Source organism: Octopus sinensis, linkage group LG15 (assembly GCF_006345805.1).
Source record: "Octopus sinensis linkage group LG15, ASM634580v1, whole genome shotgun sequence".
NCBI lineage: Eukaryota > Metazoa > Mollusca > Cephalopoda > Octopoda > Octopodidae > Octopus > Octopus sinensis.
The window spans coordinates 39,357,434-39,380,652 of NC_043011.1; the positions used below are offsets into that span (position 1 = coordinate 39,357,434).

General features: G+C 38.3%; 1 protein-coding gene across 1 annotated transcript in view; it reads left to right on the forward strand.

Moving 5' to 3' along the window:
- Positions 1 to 23,219, forward strand: part of LOC115219910 (mannosyl-oligosaccharide 1,2-alpha-mannosidase IA) — a 533,489-nt gene that overhangs the window by 424,422 nt on the left and 85,848 nt on the right. Inside the window, exon 4 of the mRNA XM_029790220.2 lies at positions 15,010 to 15,090. Coding sequence (XP_029646080.1) covers positions 15,010 to 15,090 — 81 coding nt within the window. The remainder of the gene's footprint in view (positions 1 to 15,009; positions 15,091 to 23,219) is intronic.

Below are 23,219 nucleotides of genomic sequence, written 5' to 3' on the forward strand. Positions count from 1 at the left end.
CCCAACCACATGGTGCTGGGTTCAGTCCCACTGCATGGCACCTTGGGCAGGTGTCTTCTACTATAACCTTGGACCAACCAAAGCTTTTTGAGTGGATTTGATAGATTGAAACTGAAAGAAGCCCATAGTATATATATATACATATATATGTATATATTTATATATATATGTATGTATGTATTTGGGTTTGTCTGTGTTTGTCCCTTTATCACTGCTTGACGACGACTGGTTTTGGTGTGTTTATGTCCCCCGTAACTTAGCAACTCGACAAAGAATAAGAGTACCAGGCTTTAGAAAACAAGTCCTGGGGGATCAATTTCTTCGATTTAAAAAAAAAAAAACCATTCAAGGTGGTGCTCCAGCATGGCCACAGTCAAATAACTGACACAAATAAAAGAATAAATATATATGCACTGATGTTTAGAGTCTTATTTTTCCTGCTTGCGTCTCCAAACTTACACATATTTGTGTGTGTGTCTGTGTCTGTGTGTGTGTGTGTGTGTGTGTGTCCCCAAGTGTGTGTTGCTCACACATGGTTTTATTTGTACAAAGAGCAGAATAGAAATCAGGACCCGGGTGTATATGTTTTTCTGTAATTTATCGATAATGCCTCTCTTATCTGCTATCGTTTTTCAACGCCCTCTGGTATCTTCCATCACGCACCACTTGATATAGCTGCTCTACATCATTCCGCTGCTTTCTAATCTATTCTTCTTCCTGAGCCTATCCCCGTACCTGCCACCTCACCCCTCTCAGTACTGTTACTCCCCCTTCAACCACACTTCCACCCCCACCTTTGTTCATCACTTACTGCTTTCATCCCTACACCCACCCGTCTTTAATCATCTGTTACCACCCACCTTTAACCATTCATTATACCCACACACCTTTAACCATCTATTACCACCTACCCCACACACCTTTAATCATCTGTTACCACCCACCCCCACCTCTAACCATCTCTTACTCCCAACCCACCTTTAACTGTCCATTACCCTCCATGCACCTTTAACCATCTGTTACCATACCTCACCTCTAACCATCCATTATCCCCACCTTTACCATTTGTTACCATCCTCCCTCCTTTAACCATCTCTTACTCCCAACCCACCTTTAACTGTCCGTTACCCTCCATGCTCCTTTAACCATCTGTTACCATACCTCACCTATAACCATCCATTATCCCCACCTTTAACCATTTGTTACCATCCTCCCTCCTTTAACCATCTGTTACTCCCAACCCACCTTTAACTGTCCATTACCCTCCATGCACCTTTAACCATCTGTTACCATACCTCACCTCTAACCATCCATTACCCCCACCTTTAACCATTTGTTACCATCCTCCCTCCTTTAACCATCTCTTACTCCCAACCCACCTTTAACTGTCCGTTACCCTCCATGCTCCTTTAACCATCTGTTACCATATCTCACCTCTAACCATCCATTACCCTCACCTCTAACCATCCATTACCCCCACCTTTAACCATCTGTTACCATCCTCCCACTTTTAACCATCTGTTACCATTCTCCCACCTTTAACTATCTGTTACTCCCAACTCACCTTTAACTGTCCATTACCCTCCACGTACCTTTAACCGGCTGTTACCCCCCCCCCTATGAAAGTATCCACTCTCCTCGACCCAATATCCATTTCTTCTCTCATGCTACTCTCATACTTAGAGCATTTGCTCTGGCACTCCATCACTACTTTGCTTTTTATTTCTTTCTCAACTATTATAGCCCACCCCTATATATAATGTTGGGTGTCCATGTATCTCCTCTGTAACAAGACACTTATGATTGTCTCTGTATCATACTTCAGCCTTTCAACACCTGACATGAAGCCACCTGCACCTCCCAAATACTCCCCATTCAGTTGTGGAAGCTTATTCCATTACCTTTTTCCCCTGTTCTTCTTTGTCTTTCATGCTACTCAGCAACCCCCACTAGTGCTGGGTGGTGGCATGAAAAAAAACACCCAGTACACTCTGTAGAGTGGATGGTGTTAGGATGGGCAATTAGCCATAGAAACTGTGCCAAAGCTGACATTTGAGCTTAGTGCAGCTTTGTAGCTTGCCGGAACCTGTCTAACCCAATCTATGCCATCATGGAATGGGAAAATTAAATGATGTTACGAAGTGACTCGATGGCCAAGTATTGACTATGTAACAGGTTGTATTAGATTGTATGTTAGCAACAGCTCCCATGGGGGACCTACATGTATGAGTTGTGTCCACACACATATCTATTACAACTGTGTATGTGTGTGTGTAATATATGTATATATATATATATATTTGTGTATGTGCGTTTATAATATATATTTTTTTTTGTGTGTGTGTACTTATACAAAAATAGATACTTATTATTTAAATTTTTTTGCCACAAGGGCAGCTTGGAGGAGGTGGAAATGAGTCAATTACATCGACCCCGTTGTTCAACTGCTACTTATTTTACCAACCCTGAAAGGATAGAAGGCATAGTCAACCTTGGCAGAACGTAGCGACAGGCGAAATACCACTCGGCATTTCATCCAGCATGCTAATGATTCTGCCAGCTCATTCTAATTTCTTTGATTCATACATACATACACACACACACACACATATATATATATATGTATATATGCATATATTTACAAACATATAATAATAATAACAATAATAGTGATAATAAGAATAATAATGTAGAAGAATTGGTGAAGTGATCTTGAAAAGGCGAAGTTCGTTAGTCTCTAGCATTAATGCAGGTTGTATAGAAAACACAGATGACTCGATAATTGGTAAATAAAATTTGTTAATCAAGACATCAAATGCAGTATTGAGATAAGAGAGAAAATTCCAATTAGAAGAGAGGTGCTATACAGCTTCATTTCGGAACAAACATTGCTTATAATGTGATAATCAAGTCTGTAAATAAAAGGCGGCGGAAAGTACGCATGCATGTGCATCTGCGTGCACACACACATAGATGCACATATATATATATATATATATATACATATGTATGTATATACATATGCATGCATATATATATGTATACACACACATGCTTGTGTGTATATATGTACATATATGTGTGTGAGTAGGTATCTGCATAAACATGCTCATATCCCCACGTCCAATGCATGCACAGGCACACACGTGCATACACCTCTCTACAGGGTCATCTTTCCATACCACATCACAATAATATAATAATGAGCGTAGTGTTTTTATATATTTGTATATGTATGTGTGTGTGTGTGTGTATATATATATATATATATATATATATATTATATTTGTCCAGAATCAAACCAGATGTGGAGGAGGAGAAAAAAATAGTAATTCAGTGAAGGAGAAGTAGTGAGAGTAATAGTCCCGACTGAGAGGGATTGAGAGAAAGTAATAGCAATGAGAGAAAGGAAGGGGTGAAAAAAAAATCAACGTTTCATCTCTGTGTGAGTATATGTGTGTATGTGTGTGCCTGTACAAGGAAAGTATGTGAATGTTTGTATGTGTGATTATTATTATGTGCCTTATTTTGTTCCTTATTTATATATAAAATACTACAATTAGCCGTCATTATTAATGACACACGGTCAGCTAGTGTATTATATAAACATTTATTATATTTCACAACACCACTGTTTACAGCTGTTTACCCCATTTGTATAGCAACAGACTACTCATGTGTCTTGCATTTAGGCTGGAATTGGGGTGTATAACGTCGTACTCCCTGCTGCTGAGTACTTACCCCAGCATGGGCTTGTAGGGGCAGGTCCTGCTGTTCCTCGGGGCCAGAAGTTGTGGGCCTCTGCTGTTTGAAAGCAGTTTGTTGTTTCTCTTTTTCTTGTAATTTCTGTTGTTTACGGAAGTCTCATTGGTGGTTCTGTTGCCTGTAATCTTATATACACTACAGAGATAAGTGTGTGTTTTATGTATGTCAGTAGGTGTAATTTGCTTCTTGGTGTATGTTTTGTGTCTGAGTGCAAATGGTTTATGTATGTGAATGTAAGTGTACACACACACACATATATGCATGTGGGTATACATGTGTATGTGCTTACATATATATATATACTAGCAGTATTGCCCGGCGTTGCTCAGGTTTGTTTTCTTTTCGACCCTTTAGAATTGGAATTTTTGAAAAGTAAAAATTTTGCATTATGTAGCTTGTTATTCTCTTTAATTGAACATTTTTCTGGTTGCAATACACCAAAAAATGGCGACACAGCAGTAAAAAAATCGTAAGAAAATCGTAAAAAATAGGGATTTTCATAGAAAAAAAGCACCTTTTTGATGTAAATAATATTTTTGGTGTTAACATGGTCCGATTTGAATTTTTTTTTCTATGGAAGGAAGAGCAAGCCTTCTTCTATCATACTCTCAATTTTGGTCAACTTGTGCCACAGGGTCTCGGAGGAGTTGGAGTTAGTTGTAGGCTACCAAACCTGCCATACACAGACAACTTCAGCTTTATATATAGAGAGAGAGATATGCACACACACACACACACACATTAAATGACATTGTAACTCCCATTGATATATACATGTCTGATGTAAATGGCTCCATTTGCTGATGCTATTACTACTACTACTGCTGCTGCTGCTGCTGCTGTAGTCAAATATTACTCACTAATGATATTATTGCATGATTTAATGATTGCCAACAGGTCTTTGCATACAGAATCATCTAAAGAAATATATATATATATATTACATAACTAATGAAAGTTTCAAAAATAGTGTGTGTGTGTGTGTATATGTGTGTGTGTCTGTGTATGTATATATGTGTATGTATATAAGGCAGATAATATGTAAGCAAAACATATATACAAATAGATAAAGCATGTATAATATTCTATATGTGTGTGTGTGTGTGTGCGTGTTTTGTGAAATTAGGGAGATGGAAATTGTGTAAAAAGCCTGTTGTGATTGGTCAGCACCTGCGATTCAAAGAGCCAAAGGGCCATCGAAAGACATGTTTATTACGAGCTAATGAGTCAGTGGGCGGCAGGGTGCGGTTTATGTTATAGGTGTACTCAGGATGATAAAACTGATTAACAGTGGGTGTGTTTAAAATCAGTTGTGCGAAATCTCTCGTGGTGGTTGTGGCTTGTTGGTGCCTGTGTCTTTTATTCCAGGGAGTGAGACAGAGAGAGAGAGAGAGAGACTAAAAGTAGTAGTTCTGTATGGTTTTTCTTGGAATGAGATGATTGGCTGCAGCTGATGGGACATAAATGATTTGGCATGACTGGACTGGACATTCAGCCTGCTTTGGCAACAGTATGTTATTGCATGTGCACATGCATGTGCAGCTTGCTTCCCAACTGCATAGTTCTGGGTACAGTCCCACTGTGCGGCACCTTGGGCAAGTGTCTTCCACTATAACCTTTGGGCTGATCAAAGCCTTGTGAATGGATTTGGTAGATGGCAACTGGAAGAAGCCTGTCATATATATATCATCGTTTAGCGTCCGTTTTCCATGCTAGCATGGGTTGGACGGGTCAACTGGGGTCTGTGAAGCTGGAAGGCTTCGTCAGGCCCAGTCAGATCTGGCAGTGTTTCTATGGCTGGATGCCCTTCCTAACGCCAACCACTCCGCGAGTGTAGTGGGTGTTTTTTACGTGCCACCTGCACAGGTGCCAGACAGAGCTGGTGAACGGCCACGAACGGATGGTGCTTTTACGTGTCACCGGCTCGGGGCCAGGCGATGCTGGCAACGGACACGAACGGATGGTGCTTTTACGTGCCACCGACACGGGGCCAGACAGAGCTGGCAACCGGCCACGAACGGACGGTGCTTTTACGTGTCACCGGCACGGGGGCCAGCCGAGGCTGATATATATATATATATATATATATATATATATATATGTATATGTATAGGTGTGTTTGTGTCTATCCTCCACTATTACTAACTGGTGTTGGTGTGTTTACATCCCTGTAACATAGCAGTTTGGCAACAGAGACCGATAAAAAAAGAAATAAGGACTGGGGTTGATTCATTCAACTAAAACTTGTTCAAGGTGGTGCCCCAGCATGGCCACAGTCTAGTGACTTAAACTAGTAAAAGATAAAAGATGACTGATATAAAAAATCTCATCATAAACAGAGAAATATGCTTACATGCATATATATATGTGTGTGTGTCTATATATGCATACATATATATATATCGAGAATAACCAGCTGAAATTGCAAAGATAATCTGGAACTCGACTGAGGGTAGAAAACTCTGAATGATCCGTTCTTGTTTTCCTTGTATCGTCTGTCTGGATATTTTGTTTTCCCTTTTTTTGTTTCACCTAACTGTCTGGATGTTTTGCGTTCTTGTCCCATTTTTGTATTTTATATATTTTTTTTTCTTTATTACCCCTGGGGCTAAACATACAGGAGACCAGCAAGGGCAGACAAAGGATTCAAGTCGATTACATTGATCCCACTGCGTAACTGGTACTTATTTAATCAAACCCTAAAGGATGAAAAGCAAAGTCAACCTTGATGGAATTTGACCCCAGAATGTAATGGCAGACAAAATACTGCTAAACATTTTGCCTGGCATGCTATATATATACATACAGGCTTACAAAGAATAAGTCCTGGGGTCGACTAAAGGCGGTGCTCCAGCATGGCTGCAGTCAAATAACTGAAACAAGTAAAAGAGTATATATCCATGTTTCTTCACACAAATACCTTACTCACAGCCTCCCTCTAAAATTCCAAAATTTCTCTCCTTCCCTCTCTCCCGCCTTCCCACCAACTCCGCTATCACAAGTCCCTCTACATCAAAGTATTCCGACACATTCACAATTTTACCATTAATTCACTTCTGTCAACCAACATATCTGCTGTCTCTTGAAAGTCTGGAAACAAACAAGATTTAAAAAAAAAAAAAAAAAAACGACACAAAACAAAAAACAAAAAAAATGAAACTTTTTTCTATTCTTTTCTTTTTATTTTTGGTAGTGCCAAGTCTCTTTTGTCAATTCTTTCTTGTAGCAAAAGACACCTTTCAGTTGTAAGGAGACAGTAAATATTCCAGTACTTTCGGAAGAGCAAATGACATTCTTATTTCATTTCGGTGCCACTTCAATTGATGGCTCACACCTTCGTCAGCAACTGACGGCATTTAAAGTAAAGTTGTGGAACAGGGTGGCAATCGAAGCACGTCATACCTGCAAATTCAATTTCTGCTTCTTATTCATCTTATCTTCGCGTTCATCATTATGTGTTGCACTACTTTCGTTGGTCTGTAATGTTTTATGCAAGCTGATACTATATACGTACATGTGTGTGTGTGTGCGCGCGTGTGTGTGTGTGAGTGTGTGCATGCATGTGTTTATATTCATATGCACATATATATATGGGTGTGTGTGTGTTTATATATGTATGTGTATGCATTTATTTATCTACATCTATATGCACATAAGTATATTTCTGTAGATGTGTATATGTGTGAATGTGTGTGTGTGTATATATATATATATATATATTTGTGCATATTTGCTTTATGTAGGTATATGCAAGTATGTATATGTGTGTGAGTGTGCATATATGGAGAGTTAGATGTATATGTTGGTGTATGCAGGTGTAAATGTATGTGTTTGTGTGTGAGTATGTATGTGTCATCAAGTGTATTGCCAGTGTATGTGTGATTCTGCATTCTTGAATAAAATTAGAATTTGTGAGTGATTTATGTTCTGCTGCATAGCATTTTTAATAGTGTGTGTGTGTATATGCACATTAAGTCATTTAAGGTATATTATATATATATATATATATATATATATATATATAGGCTCATGAGTGGCTGTGTGGTAAGTAGCTTGTTTACCAACCACATGGTTCTGGGTTCAGTCCTACTGCGTGACACCTTGGGCATGTATCTTCTACTATAGCCTCACACCAAGCAAAGCCTTGTGAGTGGATTTGGTAGACAGAAACTGAAAGATGCCTGTCATATATATATATATGTATATGTGTGTGCGCGCTCGTGTGTATGTGTGTTCCCCCACCATTGCTTCTCAACTGATGTTGGTGTGTTTACATCCTCGTAACTTAGCAGTTTGGCAAAAGCAACTAATAGAATAAGTACTAGACTTACAAAGAATAAGTCCTGGGGTTGATTTGTTCAACTAAACGCGGTACATCAGCATGGCCACAGTCAAATTACTGAAACAAACAAAAGAATATATATATATGTGTGTGTGTGTGTATATATAAATATATATATATATCATCATCATCATCATCGTCGTTTAACGTCCGTTATATATATATATATATATGTATGTATAAAAATGGAATGAAAATGGAATAGAGGACAATAAAACATTCGGACAGATAGATGATACAAGGCGGACAAGAGAAACAACAATTAGAAGACAGGCGAAAAAAGACAGGTCATTCGTGCCCTTCTTTCTTCAGTCAAGTACCAGAAGTCACAATCGTTTCGGGCAGTTACACTTGAGACAGTGCGATCTGGTTGCCCCCCTAAAAAGTCTAAGCTAAGTGCATTAGACCTCTTTGTAAGAAAGCTAGCAAATGTGTACAGCAACTAAGACAAAAAATGGAGAACATGGTAGACAAAAAGACAAAAAAATGGAAAACCTGGTAGACAGTTATGAATACAAGCAACAAGAAAATAATGTGTGTCTATGGACACATGCATAAATATAAGATAGACAGACAAATAGATTGAGAGATAGATAGCATGATTGCGGTATTCAGCTTGTGACTGCAAGGTCCTGAGTTCAATACCCAGTGATGCATTGTGTCTTGAGCAAGACTATTTATTTCACATTGCTCCCGCCCACTCAGCTGGTAAAAGTATTACCTGTATTTCAAAGGGGCCAGCCTTGTCACTCTCTGTGTCACGCTGAATCTCCCTGAGAACTACGTTAAGGGTACACGTGTCTGTGGAGTGCTCAGCCACATGCATGTTAATCTCATGAGCAGGCTGTTTCATTGATCGGATCAACTGGAACCCTCGCTGTAACCAATGGCATGCCGGTTAATTCGTTAGTTAGACAGATAGATAGAGGTATAAATGGAAGTATAAGTAGAGATAGATAAATTGATATGAGAGAGAATAGGTTGAGGATCATTTTCCATCCATATTTTATATATACAGGGTGGAGGAAAAGTAAGTAGGCATTAAAAGTTGGCTATAAAATCCATATTCCTTTTACAAATTTATTGAAGCAAATGAATACGTTCTTTATTACATGGGAAAATGAAAGTAAGTCTTCATATTTCAATGTAAGCACCAGCGGCGTCAACCAGTTTCCTCAAATGGCCACGGATGGAATGAACAACTTTCTGAAGGACGGTGTCAGGGATATCATTGAGAAGCTCCTGAATCCGTGTCACCAAGTCCTAGTGTGCGAGGTTTTGTCTTTTACTCCTCTTTTGTGTAACTCCACAGGTAAAAATCACATGGAGCAAGATCTGGACTTCTGGACTACTGTGATCAGTCTTCAAGGTTTTAGATCCTACACATAATGGGGTTTCCACAGACAAAATTTCATTTCTTTATGCAACGCCATATGCTAGACATGTTAATTTTTGTGGGCTGCGATTAAACATTTCCTGCACTGTTGCCACATTCTCCGCTGATCGGGAAGTGGTTGGATGGCCACTTCTTTCTCCATCATTTATAGAGCCCGTGGTCATCAGCTCTGCATGACAAGTTTTTATTTCACCATAGTGTTGCCTGCTTACCTTTCCATGCATGCCACCATCTCTGAGCCAAAACAATGGAATTCCACACTACATAGCGAGCTGCTATCTTAGCCCGTTCCTAAACAGTCAAGCAACTGGCCATCTGGTAAATAAGAAAATTAGAAATCCCCATTAGTGTTGTCTGTCTAAAAAATGTTTTCATCATGACTTCAGTGATACTAAAATTTCTATAAGCAATTTTAAATGCCTTCTTACTTACGTTTGAAGCTCTGATGAAGCTATAAGGTGATACTTAAGCATTCGACTATGAGTGCTTCGCATCTTACAGCAGAAACGGATGTAAGCTAATGAGATTAATAACATAATTGTTTACTCCCTTGTCACTCTAATTTCTTATATATATATATATATATATATTTGCATGAAGAGCTATGGGCTGGAGTTAAAATATTCATTTGCTTATATAAACTTTGGGACTTATATATATAATTATTTATATATATACACACTGGTAAAATCCCTCTCTCTCTCTCTCTCTCGCACATGCACGTGCTTGTGCATGCGCGCACGCGCACACACTCCACTATTAATCATTAAATTAATTGCAGCCAGTGACATTTATCAACTACAACAGAAGTTCATTAATTTATTAAATAAAAATGGAATTAACAAAGAACAGAAAGAGAGAGTTTTGTATGGAGTTTTTTTATGTCTACTTCCTAACTTTTCTTTCTAATTCTTTTTCCTTTGTGCCATATTTATGTCTACCCCAGGGGAATTGGAACCAAAGTGTCCTCTTTCCAGGCCCATCCTTCTTACATTTAATTCCCAGTACTCCAGTATCTGGCAATGGTTCAGTTGTAGCCAACATTTATTGAAGTTACCTGGTGTTACTGGCATTGCCTCTGTGTGACTCTTCGGTCTGCTAGAAGTAACAGTCAAATCACTTTCATTTCACACGCTTTTACTTTACTTGATCCCTTAGTTCCCAACAGATTATAAACTACTGATGACTTTTCTACACTGCTCTCAACTCGGGCTTATCTCTCTTTGCTTCTCTACAATTGGATCCCTTCGTTTTTTAGCCTTGCCTCAGAATCCAGCCTCCAGCTACTTCTAGGGTGGTCTCTCTTTCACCTCCCTTCTGAGTTCCAAGTCAGGACCTGTAATACAGGATGTTGGTTCCTTTCGTATTAATTTTGAATTGTCACCATTGCTTCTATAACTTAGCTACAAACCCATTTTTACCTCTATGAAGAGATGATCCCTATTAGTCTAGCCTCTGCTCTTTAACCTGGCCTGTCCAGCATAAGAGACACTAGCTTGCACTCCACCAGCACAGCTTTCAAGGTCTTTGAGGCACACAAAGCTATCACACTGTAACAAAGACTGGACCTTGTAGTGGCATTTCACACTGTCATTTTAGAAAAGGGGGCATGCTGGATAATGTGTTTCTGGGTTCCTTGTTTATTGCCCATTGTTCATTTTAAGATGAGATGGTCACAATTAGAATGCCTTTGATCATAGATTTAGTCAAGCAGGCCTGGCCTGGAGCTAAACACTCAGTAAAACTACCTAGAATGAACAACTCACCTCTTGATCAACAGTTCCCAACCATCTTTTACCTGTGGACCCCTTTGATTGATTCCTATTTTACTCAGGTAGGCCCTCATACTGTCCTGTTGTATCTTTAGAATTAAATATCATCAAGATTTGTGTAAAAATCATTAGTGAAATATTTAGTGTATTATAGAAGTATAAGCCATTTATTGCACATAAATTTTAACAAAAAAATCTTATTTGGACCCTTACCCCAGGGGTCATATGGCCCCTGCTAGTCAGTCACTGTTCTAGATGGTTAAGGGGGGAGTGCTAGAAATATCAGCCAAATTTCTCTCATTTCATATGTCACCAACTTAGACAAAGATATGTTGGATAATGTCGTAAGGCAGAAGTGGTGATGATGGTAGCGATGGGCATGATGATGATTATCATGATAATGATAATTTATATTTCGATGTTTAATGTATTCAAATTTTCCATTTCATATTCATTTGTTATTAATTTTCCGCTTTCCAGATGGGAAAAAAAAAAAGAAATCTGATATTCGAGAGAAATATTTTAATGTGTCAATTTTTTTTTTTTTTTTTTTCAAATTTCACTCCCCCCCCCACACACTTTCTTCTTCTTCGTCGTTGTTGTCATGGCCGTTGATTCATTTCACAGACCGTTGACCATGCATTAACTAAGCTTTCAGAATAGTCCTCTGTTTTCATAAGAGAAAAGCTTATTAATACCTTTCTCTAGGAAAAAAAAAAAGACTGCATGTCATGCTATCATTTCATGTTACCTATTAACAAGCCACCAAGGGAGCCACCAGGTGGTTACTCAATATGCTATAAATAGCAGCCAAACCTCCCTCATATCACACCCTGCCACCTTAGAAGCAGAAAGAGCACTTTGGATAATGCAGTCGTAGGCCACCCCTAAAAGTAAGATGGTCTCTATTTGAAATTTATTTGATCATAGGTTGGCTGAATCAGTGCCTAGCTGGAGCTAAACAACGATGGCAACACCATTAACTTCACCTGTTATTCATCTAAGAGATTGAGTCCTTGAAAGAAATTAAGATATTGCCATTATGAAATCTCTTAAATGGCTAAGTAAATTATATAGATCACATTAGGAAATATATGATTTTCCACTAGAAATATCAGCTTACCCTCAAGAGATGAGGGGGGGGGGGCTTTTATAATGCAGTGAGCTGGCAGAAGCGTTAGCATACCAGGCAAAATGCTTAGTGGAATTTCGTCTGTCTTTAAATTCCAAGTTCAAATTCTGCTGTCGTTGACTTTGCCTTTCATCTTTTTCGGAGTCGATTAAATAAGTATAACTTCAGCACTGCGGTGTATATTTCGTTTGTCACTGTTATTTATGACATATTTCATCTCAGTTATGTTTGTATGAATAAACGAGTGTATCTGAAGCATGTTTACTTCATAGCACCACCATAATCGTAGGCACATTTCTACTGCTTTTAGGGGGGTTTTTTCCTGTTTTTCAGCTACTATTTTCAGAAAAATCCACCACCCCCATTTTCTCCCAAATTATTGTTTTTTAAAAAAATTTTTGGACAAAAACCCAGCTTTTCTGATAGGAGGTTCCAGAAAATTGCCAAAAATCGGAATTTTTTGCCCTCCCCTGCCCCTCTCCCTCCAATTTCTTCATTTTTCATTTTTTTTCTGTAACTCTAACCCTAAAACCTAAACCCTAACTCTCTAACCCTAACCCTAAATACACAAACGAAATATACACCGCCGATAGTTGTTGATGACAAACAACAGCAGTAATTTTATTCAGCTGAAAACACGTCATTGATTGGTTGAAATTACCGAAATATGCTAACTTTAACACGAAATAACTTTGAAAATAGAAATTTTCTCAGCAACAATAAGGGTAAAAGATGTTTTATATGACACATTGTACCAGTGTCCGAAGTTTAAAAGTGTTTAGTTACAAAAAAATGAATTTCTCGATCTGCCATTGAAAGGGAAAAGATCCATATATATATAATATGTGTTTGTGTCTGTGTTTGCCACCCCCCTTCTTCACTGCTTGATAACTAGTGTTGATGTGTTGACATCCCTGTAACTTAGTGATTCAGCTAAAGACTAAGTACTAGGCTTAAGAAATAAGTCCTACAGTTAAATTGTTCAACTAAAACCCTTCTAGACATTGCTCCAGCATTGCCACTGTCAAATGACTGAAACAAGGGAAAAAATTTTTTAAATGATTGTATACAACAGACTCTTATTCACTCACAATGTTTTGGTAGACAATACTTACCCATGGTACCATGAAGTGGGACTGAACTGGAGGCTGTATGGTTAGGGTGCATACTTCTTAGCTACTGAGCCACTATTTGTGCCTCATATGTTCAATCATTGTAATTTTTTTCTTAATTCAACAGGGAATGAATATAAATTCTAAATTACAAAATGGTAATGGTTATTAAATTAAAATTGTATCAAATTAGATAAATTTCTCATTTGTATAATTGCAATAAATGTATCTTATCAATAACATTAATGCTGTTTAACCATCAATTAAGCACAAATGTAACTTTCCAGTTAATATAATTTCTATTGAAAATATGTTCTCAGAGTTTCCTGTCATGGGGGATTATATATATATTAGTTTGTATACCGGAAGCACAAGAGATAAATCCAATAAAATAAGGGTTACCTTCCTTTGGAGAAAGGACAAAGAGAGTGTGTGTGTGCGTGTTAGAGATTAGCATCAAATTCGATGACTGGCATCCATGCTAGTGGAGCTCTAAGAGCACCATCCGAGTGTGATCGTTGCCAGAGCAGGTAATTGAATTCTGTGCCAGTGGCACATAAAAAGCACCATTCGAGCGTGATCATTACCAGCATCGCCTTACTGGCACTTGTGACGGTGGCATGTGAAAAAACATTCGAGTGAGGTCGTTGCCAGTTCTGCTGGACTGGCACCTGTGCAGGTGGCATGTAAAAAGCACCATTTGAGCGTGGCCATGCCAGTACCACCTGACTGGCCCTCATGCCAGTGGCACGTAAAAGTACCCACTAAACTCTTGGAGTGGTTGGCATTAGGAAGGGCATTCAGCTGTAGAAACTCTGCCAGATCAAATTGGAGCCTGGTGCAGCCATCTGGTTCGCCAGTCCTCAGTCAAATCATCCAGCCCATGCTAGCATGGAAAGCAGACGTTTAATGATGATGATGATGATTAGCATTTAAACTGGCCATGTCAGACCTCTCACACCTACTCTACAATGTCATTCTAAAAATTCGAAAAACACATCAGTGAGACCTTGATGTTCCATGATAATGCATGATTAATTCAAAACTATGTGAATAAATGGTTTGGCAGTACATTGGACAAAGAAATCTGAATTCTCATGGGTTAATATGTGATAACATTAATATCTACTAAGTTACTAATGATATTCATGGCCAGGAGCATCGGTCATTGTGTTAAATTTATAATTAACTAGGCTCCTAGTTCAAATCCACCCTGGGACTACATACACATTCAGGATTAAGATATACTGTTGGTGACACTTGGGGGTTTGGCCAAAACATAATCTTTGGATCTTGCTTGATATTATGATAAGGAAAAAAAAAATTGCTTAATTTCTAGATATGAGGCTCCATACTTTGAGAAATTTTATTGTTATTAGTTTTTTGTTTCTCCTTTTGGTCTTTATTCACATTTATAGAATTATTGAATATTCGCCTTCCTTTCATGTGTTATTGTTCTAATTTTTTTCTTTGAATTTCTTTACTTCTAGTCTGCTGATCTGTCTGTATTTGAAACCAATATCCGCTTCCTTGGCGGCTTCCTCTCAGCCTATGCTCTAACTGGCGATAAGGTAAGCATTCTCTCTTATCTCTGTTACTGATACTAATGTCGCTATTATCCTACATTTCTATTGATTTTTTTTTCCTTATTCTTCTGTCGAAGAAAATAATGGACGAACTGGTTTTATATGATATGCAGAAAGAATGGTTTGGCTGTTGAAGTTCTGTACGTTTAACTCAGTAAATTCTACTTGGCACTTGCAGCAGGCAGCCAAATTTTTTTTTTCTTTTTTTCTTTTTTTCTTCACAGATTAGCATTCAGACCGTGTTACTGACCTATAGATTGGGAAAACCTATCACTCACTAGCTGACAACCTGGTTAATTCTCCTACAAATGGTAGGTTGACAACCAATGATATTGACTGACAGACAAACCCTGTCACTAACAAATAAAAATTTCTGCTGGAGTATAGACTCTTACACTGAGAGACAAACCTCTTGCTGGAATTAAAACCCTTTCACTGACAGACAAACTCTTCTGCCAGAATAAAGACCCTCCCACTGACAGGCAAACCCTTCTGCGAGAATAAAACCCCTCCCACTGACAGACAATACTTTCTGCCAGAATAAAGACCCACTGACAGACAAACCCTTCTGCTGGAATAAAAGTCCTCTCAGTGACAGACAAATCCTTCTACTGGAAAAATCCTCTCCCACTGACAGACAAACCCTTCTGCCAAAATAAAGACCCTCCGCTGACAAACCTTGTTTATGATAGACATTTATCAACTTAGCTGATATAAAATATCTTTATAACAGAATATCAAATGAATACGTATTTTGGTGGTGTATTTCCCAGGAAAGTGGTTTACTCTGAGAGCTTGGAAGATGTATTATAACCATTTAAAAATACACAAAGACTGTTAACTTCGCTTAAACACTTATTATTTTGTGTTAGACTTTTCATTGCACCAACTTCAACTTGATTCTTCTGATGCTGTAGAATCCTGTCAAGGACCAGGTACAAATGTAGTAACAGAGGTGTTAATTAAAAAAAAAAACAGTGAAAAATCTCAAAACTTGCTTGAATTTTGAGGCATATATGTACATATATTCTTGGGTCAGAAGGGCAGTTTTGTTCCACTTTGCTGAAATTCTCTTGTAGAACCTCCCTGCCATCTTACAAGTAGTTGGTAGCATCCATGCTATATCCTTGTTGTTAGTATCCCAGCTTGGCCTCAGTCCAGTGACTCTGTGACCAGTAATAGAATCTTTCTCGGACACAAGACAGCAATTTTAAGAGGAGAAGTAAGTCGATTATATTAACCCAAGTATTTGACTGGTACTTCTATCAACCGTGAAAGGATGAGAGGCAACATCAACCTTAGTGCAGTTTGAACTCAGAACACGAAGACGGACAAAGTACTACCAAGCATGCTAATGATTCTGCCAGGTTACCTCCTTAGTAACAGAATTATAATGATTACTAAGGCGGCGAGCTGGCAGAAACGTTAGCACGCTGAGCGAAATGCGTAGCTGTATTTCGTCTGCCGTTACGTTCGGAGTTCAAATTCTGCCGAGGTCGACTTTGCCTTTCATCCTTTCGGGGTCGATAAATTAAGTACCAGTTACGCACTGGGGTCGATGTAATCGACTTAATCCGTTTGTCTGTCTTTGTTTATCCCCTCTATGTTTAGCCCCTTGTGGGTAGTAAAGAAATATATAATGATTACTAAGGCATATGGTTCAGTGGTTAGTGTTGGGCTTACAGTCATGAAGAAGTGAGTTCAATTCCCAGACCGGGCTGTGTGTTATGTTCTTAAGCATATTTCCTGTTGCTCCAGTTCATTCAGTTGTAGAAATGAGTTGCAACGTCACTCGTGTCAAGATGTATCGACCTTTGCCAACATCGGTGGTATGGATAGGGGAGGCTGGTATGCATGGGCAACTGCTGATCTTCCATAAACAGTCTTGCCCAGACTTGTGCCTCAGAAGGTAACTTTCTAGGTGCAATCCTCCTGGTCATGGTCATTCTTGACCGAAAGGGGTCTTTACCTTTTTACTTCACATGCTTTGTCGCTTCTCTCTGAAGTTTATACAACCTACTTTACCATCTTCAGTTGTATTTCTCAAGCCAGTCTCACCTCTTACTTTCCAATAACCCCTTTGGTGTTAAGATTATACAAAATCTTTTTCTTCCTCGTCTTCACTGACACCCAGAGCACCTCCGCCAGCGCTGTGCCACCTCTTCCCTCTTCACTGATCTTCTGTAGAAATACATTTGCTTCCGGCAGTTTGGCATCAACTCAAGATGGCTGTAGGAGCAGTTGTTTTATGAACTTCATTTCTTTCTCTGTTTCAACACATTCAAAAATATACACACAACAACTATAGGTGCACTCTTATCTCTGTGTATATGAAGAGTGTGTATGTGTTAAGTGTGTGTGTGTATATACAGACAGACACACACACACATGTATACATACATATGCACATTTGCAAACATGTACAATGCATGTATTTTTGTTTTTGTGTGTGTATATGTATGTATGAGTGTACAGCAGAGTTTATGGTAGAACGTATATTTCTTTACACCTATTTCAACAACATGGGTGACCAGTCATACATCATGTCTACAGACATGAATGGTAATGACAGTTTAGTCACATATATGTGTATGTATCTATGTATACAGTCATGCATCTATGTATACATGACTGTGTATATATATCTCATCATCATTGTTTAACGTTCGTTTTTCCATGCTGGCCTCAGTCAAACCGTCCATGGGTTGGACTGTTTGACTGAGGTCAGGAGAGCCAGCGGCTACACCAGGCTCCAATCTGATCTGGCAGTGTTTCTACAGCTGGATGACCATCCTAATTTCACCCACTCCAAGAGTGTAGTGAGTGTTTTTTACACGTGCCTCCAGCACGGGTGCCAGTCAGGCAGGCCTGGCATCGATTACTTTTAGATGGTGCTTTTTACATGCCGCCAGCACAAGAGCCAGTCAGGGGGTACTGGCACTGGTGACAATCAGCTGGTGCTTTTTATGTGCCACCAGCACGAGAGCCAGTCAGGCAGACCTGGCATCAACTACATTCAGATGGTGCTTTTCATGTGCCACTGGCATAGGGGCCAGTCAGGGGGCACACATTGTCTCCACATTATCCATTTGTAATAACAAAATATGAACCCCTATCAGAATCTACTTACCATGGACAAGAAGCATTTCTACCCATTCTACACAGCACTTTCCTTGGATAATGGAACTGCAACTGTAACATCCTACATATATTTTTACTTTTATTTTTATTCTTATATTGAACTCTATTTCCTTCTAATTAACTCTCTCATACTGTCTCTGATGAAGGGATATCCCTAATATCCCAGAAACTGCTGTATGACTACCTTTCTCTTTATAAATGTCCTATAAATTCCACACAGCCTTGGTTTTGTTGTCTCATTTTATTCAACATATACATATATATATATGCACCAATCTGACCGTGGCCATTGCCAGCCTCGCCTGGCACCTGTGCAGGTGGCACGTAAAAAGTACCCACTACACTCACGGAGTGGTTGGCATTAGGAAGGGCATCCAGCTGTAGAAACATTCCAGATAAGACTGGAGCCTGGTGCAGCCTTATGGCTTCCCAGATCCCCGGTCGAACCGTCCAACCCATGCTAGCATGGAGAACGGACGTTAAACGATGATGATGATATATGAGAGAGAGAGAGACCAGTAGTAAGAAACTAAAATGATGAAAGGAATAAAAGATTATGTCATGAACTTGTTTGAAGCTCTGATGAAGCTATACACAAGCATTCAAGTAAGAGTGCATTGCATGTTGTAGCAGAAACAACTGTAAGCTAATGAAGTTCATTACATAATTGTTTATTCCTTTGTCATTTTACTTTCTTATTACAGAGCAGTAATAAGAAAGCATGTGTATATGGAGTTCCAACACCAAGTTATTAGCATCACTGTGCCTAACTGAAATAATAATAATAATCCTTTTTACTAAAGGCACAAGGCCTGAAATTTCGGGGGAAAGGGACTAGTTGATTACACTGACCCCAGTGTTCATCTGGTACTTAATTTATCAACCCCGAAAAGCTGACAGGCAAAGTCGAACGAAATACCGCTAAGCATTTTGTTTGGCGTGCTAATGGTTCTACCAGCTGCCTTAATAATATTGGGTTGTCCGGAAAGTTTGTGCCGATTTTTAAAGGAAAGTAAAAGGTCAATAAATACTTGCCATTACATTTTTAATCAACCAAATATGAACCGTTTTGTTGCACAATGCATCTCCATTTTCCTTTAACTTGAAAATACCCTCTTCCCAGAAGTGAGGTGGTTTCATAGCAGAGAATTCATCAAGGTATCTTTTTATATCATCCAAGGAATTGAAATTTTTACCATTAAGACTATTTGGCAGAGACCTGAATAAGTGGAAATCCAAAGGAGCAATATCTGGTGAATATGGAGGGTGGGGTAACACATCCCAGCCGAGCTGCAGCAATTTTTGTCTGCTTCCCAAAGCATCAGGTGCCGAAAATGAACTTTCTTATCTTCCATTTTAAAGGGTTACAGAATTAACACATGTTGTAGGAACATAAACCTTCTTCCACAAAAAGATAGCTTAAACTGTGCTCTAAACGGAGGTGTAGTCAAATCTATTTTATGGACTCAATCATGTTCTAAAATAAGCCAAAAAGTAAGCTACTATAAATCAGCACAAACTTACCGGACAACCCAATAATGATAATAATAATAATAATAATAACATATACATATTGACATCTAGATATTGTAACAGTGAGATCTGAAAAGCAAAGAAAAGAAAAAGAAAAGATGCCAGAATAACTTAAATATTTATTGGTAAAATAAGTTACAAAATAATGAATTGGAATACTATTTTTAATTTGTTGTCTTCACTCTGTGAACTCTTTTAAAATTAAAATTGCCATTACAATGTTTGAGTGCATATGTGTGTACATATATACAGACACACACACATATGAATTAAAGGAAGACGCAGACAAAAACCATAGCAGGACAAGCTTATCAGATCGTTTAAAATATTTTAATTAATGTAATTAATGTTCCTTACTTTGATTCACCTTTACATTGATTATATTAATGAAAGTATTTTAATTGATCTGATAAGCTTGTCTTGCTTTCATTTTGTCTTCCTTCTCCTTTAATGTATATCCGCTGACTCCGAAGTCTGCTACTGATCACCAGCACCAAGTCGTGAACTTGGATCCTAACAGATTACCAATTACAGCACTATGCCGTGTACTATTAGTTTTGGATCATCGGTAACCTAAGCCTTACCTTTTCTGTTATATATATATATATATATTAATGATAATATTAATATGACAACAAAAGAATGAATGAGGCCTCAATATTATATAAATAGAGGAATTTATTTATAAATATATAATATAGGGCAATCAATTAGTTGTCATAATAATACTGGGCCAAAGCAGGATTTATATTTCACCAAAGTACAAGTGCCCATGTGCTTGTGTGGCAGGCATACACTTGCACACTCACACATGCATGCACAATTAACAACAGAGGAAGAAAAGGTATCTTGCTTCAGGCATCTTCTGGACATGGTTATTTTAGATCAAAGAGGGTGGATATTCTAGTACTTGGGAGGATGCCAGTATGGAATGGTAAATATGGGTGTGTATATGTGCATGTGTGTGTTTATGGCAGTGGTTTGGTACATGTTATCAGTCCAGCTCTAGCAGATTTATAATACAGAGCTGGCCAACTCAGCTCTGTAAATATGCGAGTGTGTGTGTGTGTTTGTGTGTTCAGTAGCTGTGGTCAGCCCAACTTTCACAAATATGTTGTGCATGTGTGTATGTATGCAATACACCTATATATACACATATGCACATGCATGCACAGACACATGTCTGTGTGTGTGTGTATATATATATATATATATATATATATATATACTTTATTTAAAGCAGCAGAAAATTCAACAAAACCTGTTACTCTGAGTTTCCCGTTGCCGTTCGTCAGACAGTTTTTGCTAGATTTGAACTGATATGTGAATTCTATCCAGACTATTACAAACGCTACACCTTTAAAAAATGGACTTGTTTGATTGGCCCTTTAGAAAAGCATATTACTCTACCACTGGTATTTGAGTACTTTTTTTTCCACCTTGTTTCACATTTATGTGTTTACTCCAGTATATATATATATATATATATCAATTAGGTGTTGTGCTTACCTCATGAAGGGATGGTTTTATCCAAGGAAATACTGGTTTGATACCTAGTATTTTAGGGGAATTAATTTCCTTTTAAAATATAGGTGTATATATATAAAAACATAGTTTAACCACATATAAAACGTCCAAGGATATATTGTTTTCCTCTCTGAAGATATGCTCAAGTCATATAGATTTAATATTTACTGAGTGTTAATTGAAACAGCTCTAAGTGAAGATGATTAATTTGCTGTTAATAATAATTAATTATTAACTTCCCAATCTCCATTTCCTTTTTCTTCATATATAATATTAATGTAAACAGCAGGTTGCAATGTTTTACCAAATATAAGACCTCACTGAGGCAATGACTAGTGACCGAGACCTTTGGAAATATGCTGTGCTTGAGAAGACCCGGCAAGCCAAGTGAGACCATAACCCGTGGCCTATGCCAGGCATGTGTAACGAGCCCACTTATGCGTACCTTTCCTTCATTTGACACTAAACTCTGCTTGCGAAGACCTGTTGAGGCAAGTGAAATCAAAATCAAATTCGATGACAGCACCGCATGATTGACATCAGTGCTAGTGGAGCGTGATCGTTGCCAGGGCTGCTGACTGGCTCCTGTGCCAGTGGCATGTAAAAAAGCACCGTTCGAGTGTGATCATTACCAGCATCGCCTTACTGGCACATGAAAAGCAACATTTGGGCAAGGTCGTTGCCAGTGCTGCTGGACTAGCTCCTGTGCAGGTGGCACGTAAAAAACACTATTTGAGCGTGGCCGTTACCAGTACTGCCTGACTGGCCCTCATGCCAGTGGCACATAAAAGCACCCACTAGACTCAGAGAGTGGTTGGCATTAGGAAGGGCATCCAGCTGTAGAAACTCTGCCAGATCAGATTAGAGCCTGGTGCAGCCATCTGGCTCACCAGTCTTTAATCAAACCGTCCAACCCATGCCAGCATGCAAAATGGACGTTAAACGTTGATGATATATATATATATATTGTTCCAGCATGGAAGACATTAATTGATGATTATATGTATGCATGTATATATTACATATATATATAATATTAATTCGAGACAAAACCACTATTTTGCAAATCAAACAAGGAAAGACTTAATCAATACATAAAAAATTTTAATATAATATAATATATTATTATTATATATTATTATATGTTATATATTATTATATAATATTTTACTATAAAATTGGATTTAATCCTAAATCTGATTTTTTCCCTGTAAATTTGGATTTATTCCCTAATATTTATTATTACATATATATATATATATATATATATAGAATGTTAGAAGTGGTGTTTGTAGATATTGAATATTGAGAAAAGAGAAGGTCAGCAGAATTTTGGGAAAAGAAGTTTTTTACTTAGTCAGCACTTTCGTTCATCTTCGATTGTCAAATAAAATATATATGACAAGTTTGAAGATGAACAAAAGCAAATAATAATACTGTCCAAATATAAAATTCTTTTTCCAAACTTCTGACAACCTCCTCTTTTATATATATATATATATATATATGTGTGTGTGTGTGTGTGGTAAGTAGCTTGTTTACCAGCCACATGGTTCCGGGTTCAGTCCCACTGCGTGGCACCTTGGCCAAGTGTCTTCTACTATAGCCTCGGGCCGACCAAAGCCTTGTGAGTGGATTTGGTAGACGGAAACTGGAAGAAGCCCGTCGTATATATGTATATATATATATATATATATATGCGTGTTTGTGTGAGTGTGTTTGTCCCCCTAGCATTGCTTGACAACCGATGCGGGTGTGTTTATGTTCCCGTCACTTAGCGGTTCGGCAAAAGAGACCGATAGAATAAGTACTGGGCTTACAAAGAATAAGTCACGGGGTCGATTTGCTCGACTAAAGGCGGTGCTCCAGCATGGCCGCAGTCAAATGACTGAAACAAGTAAAAGAGTAAAGAG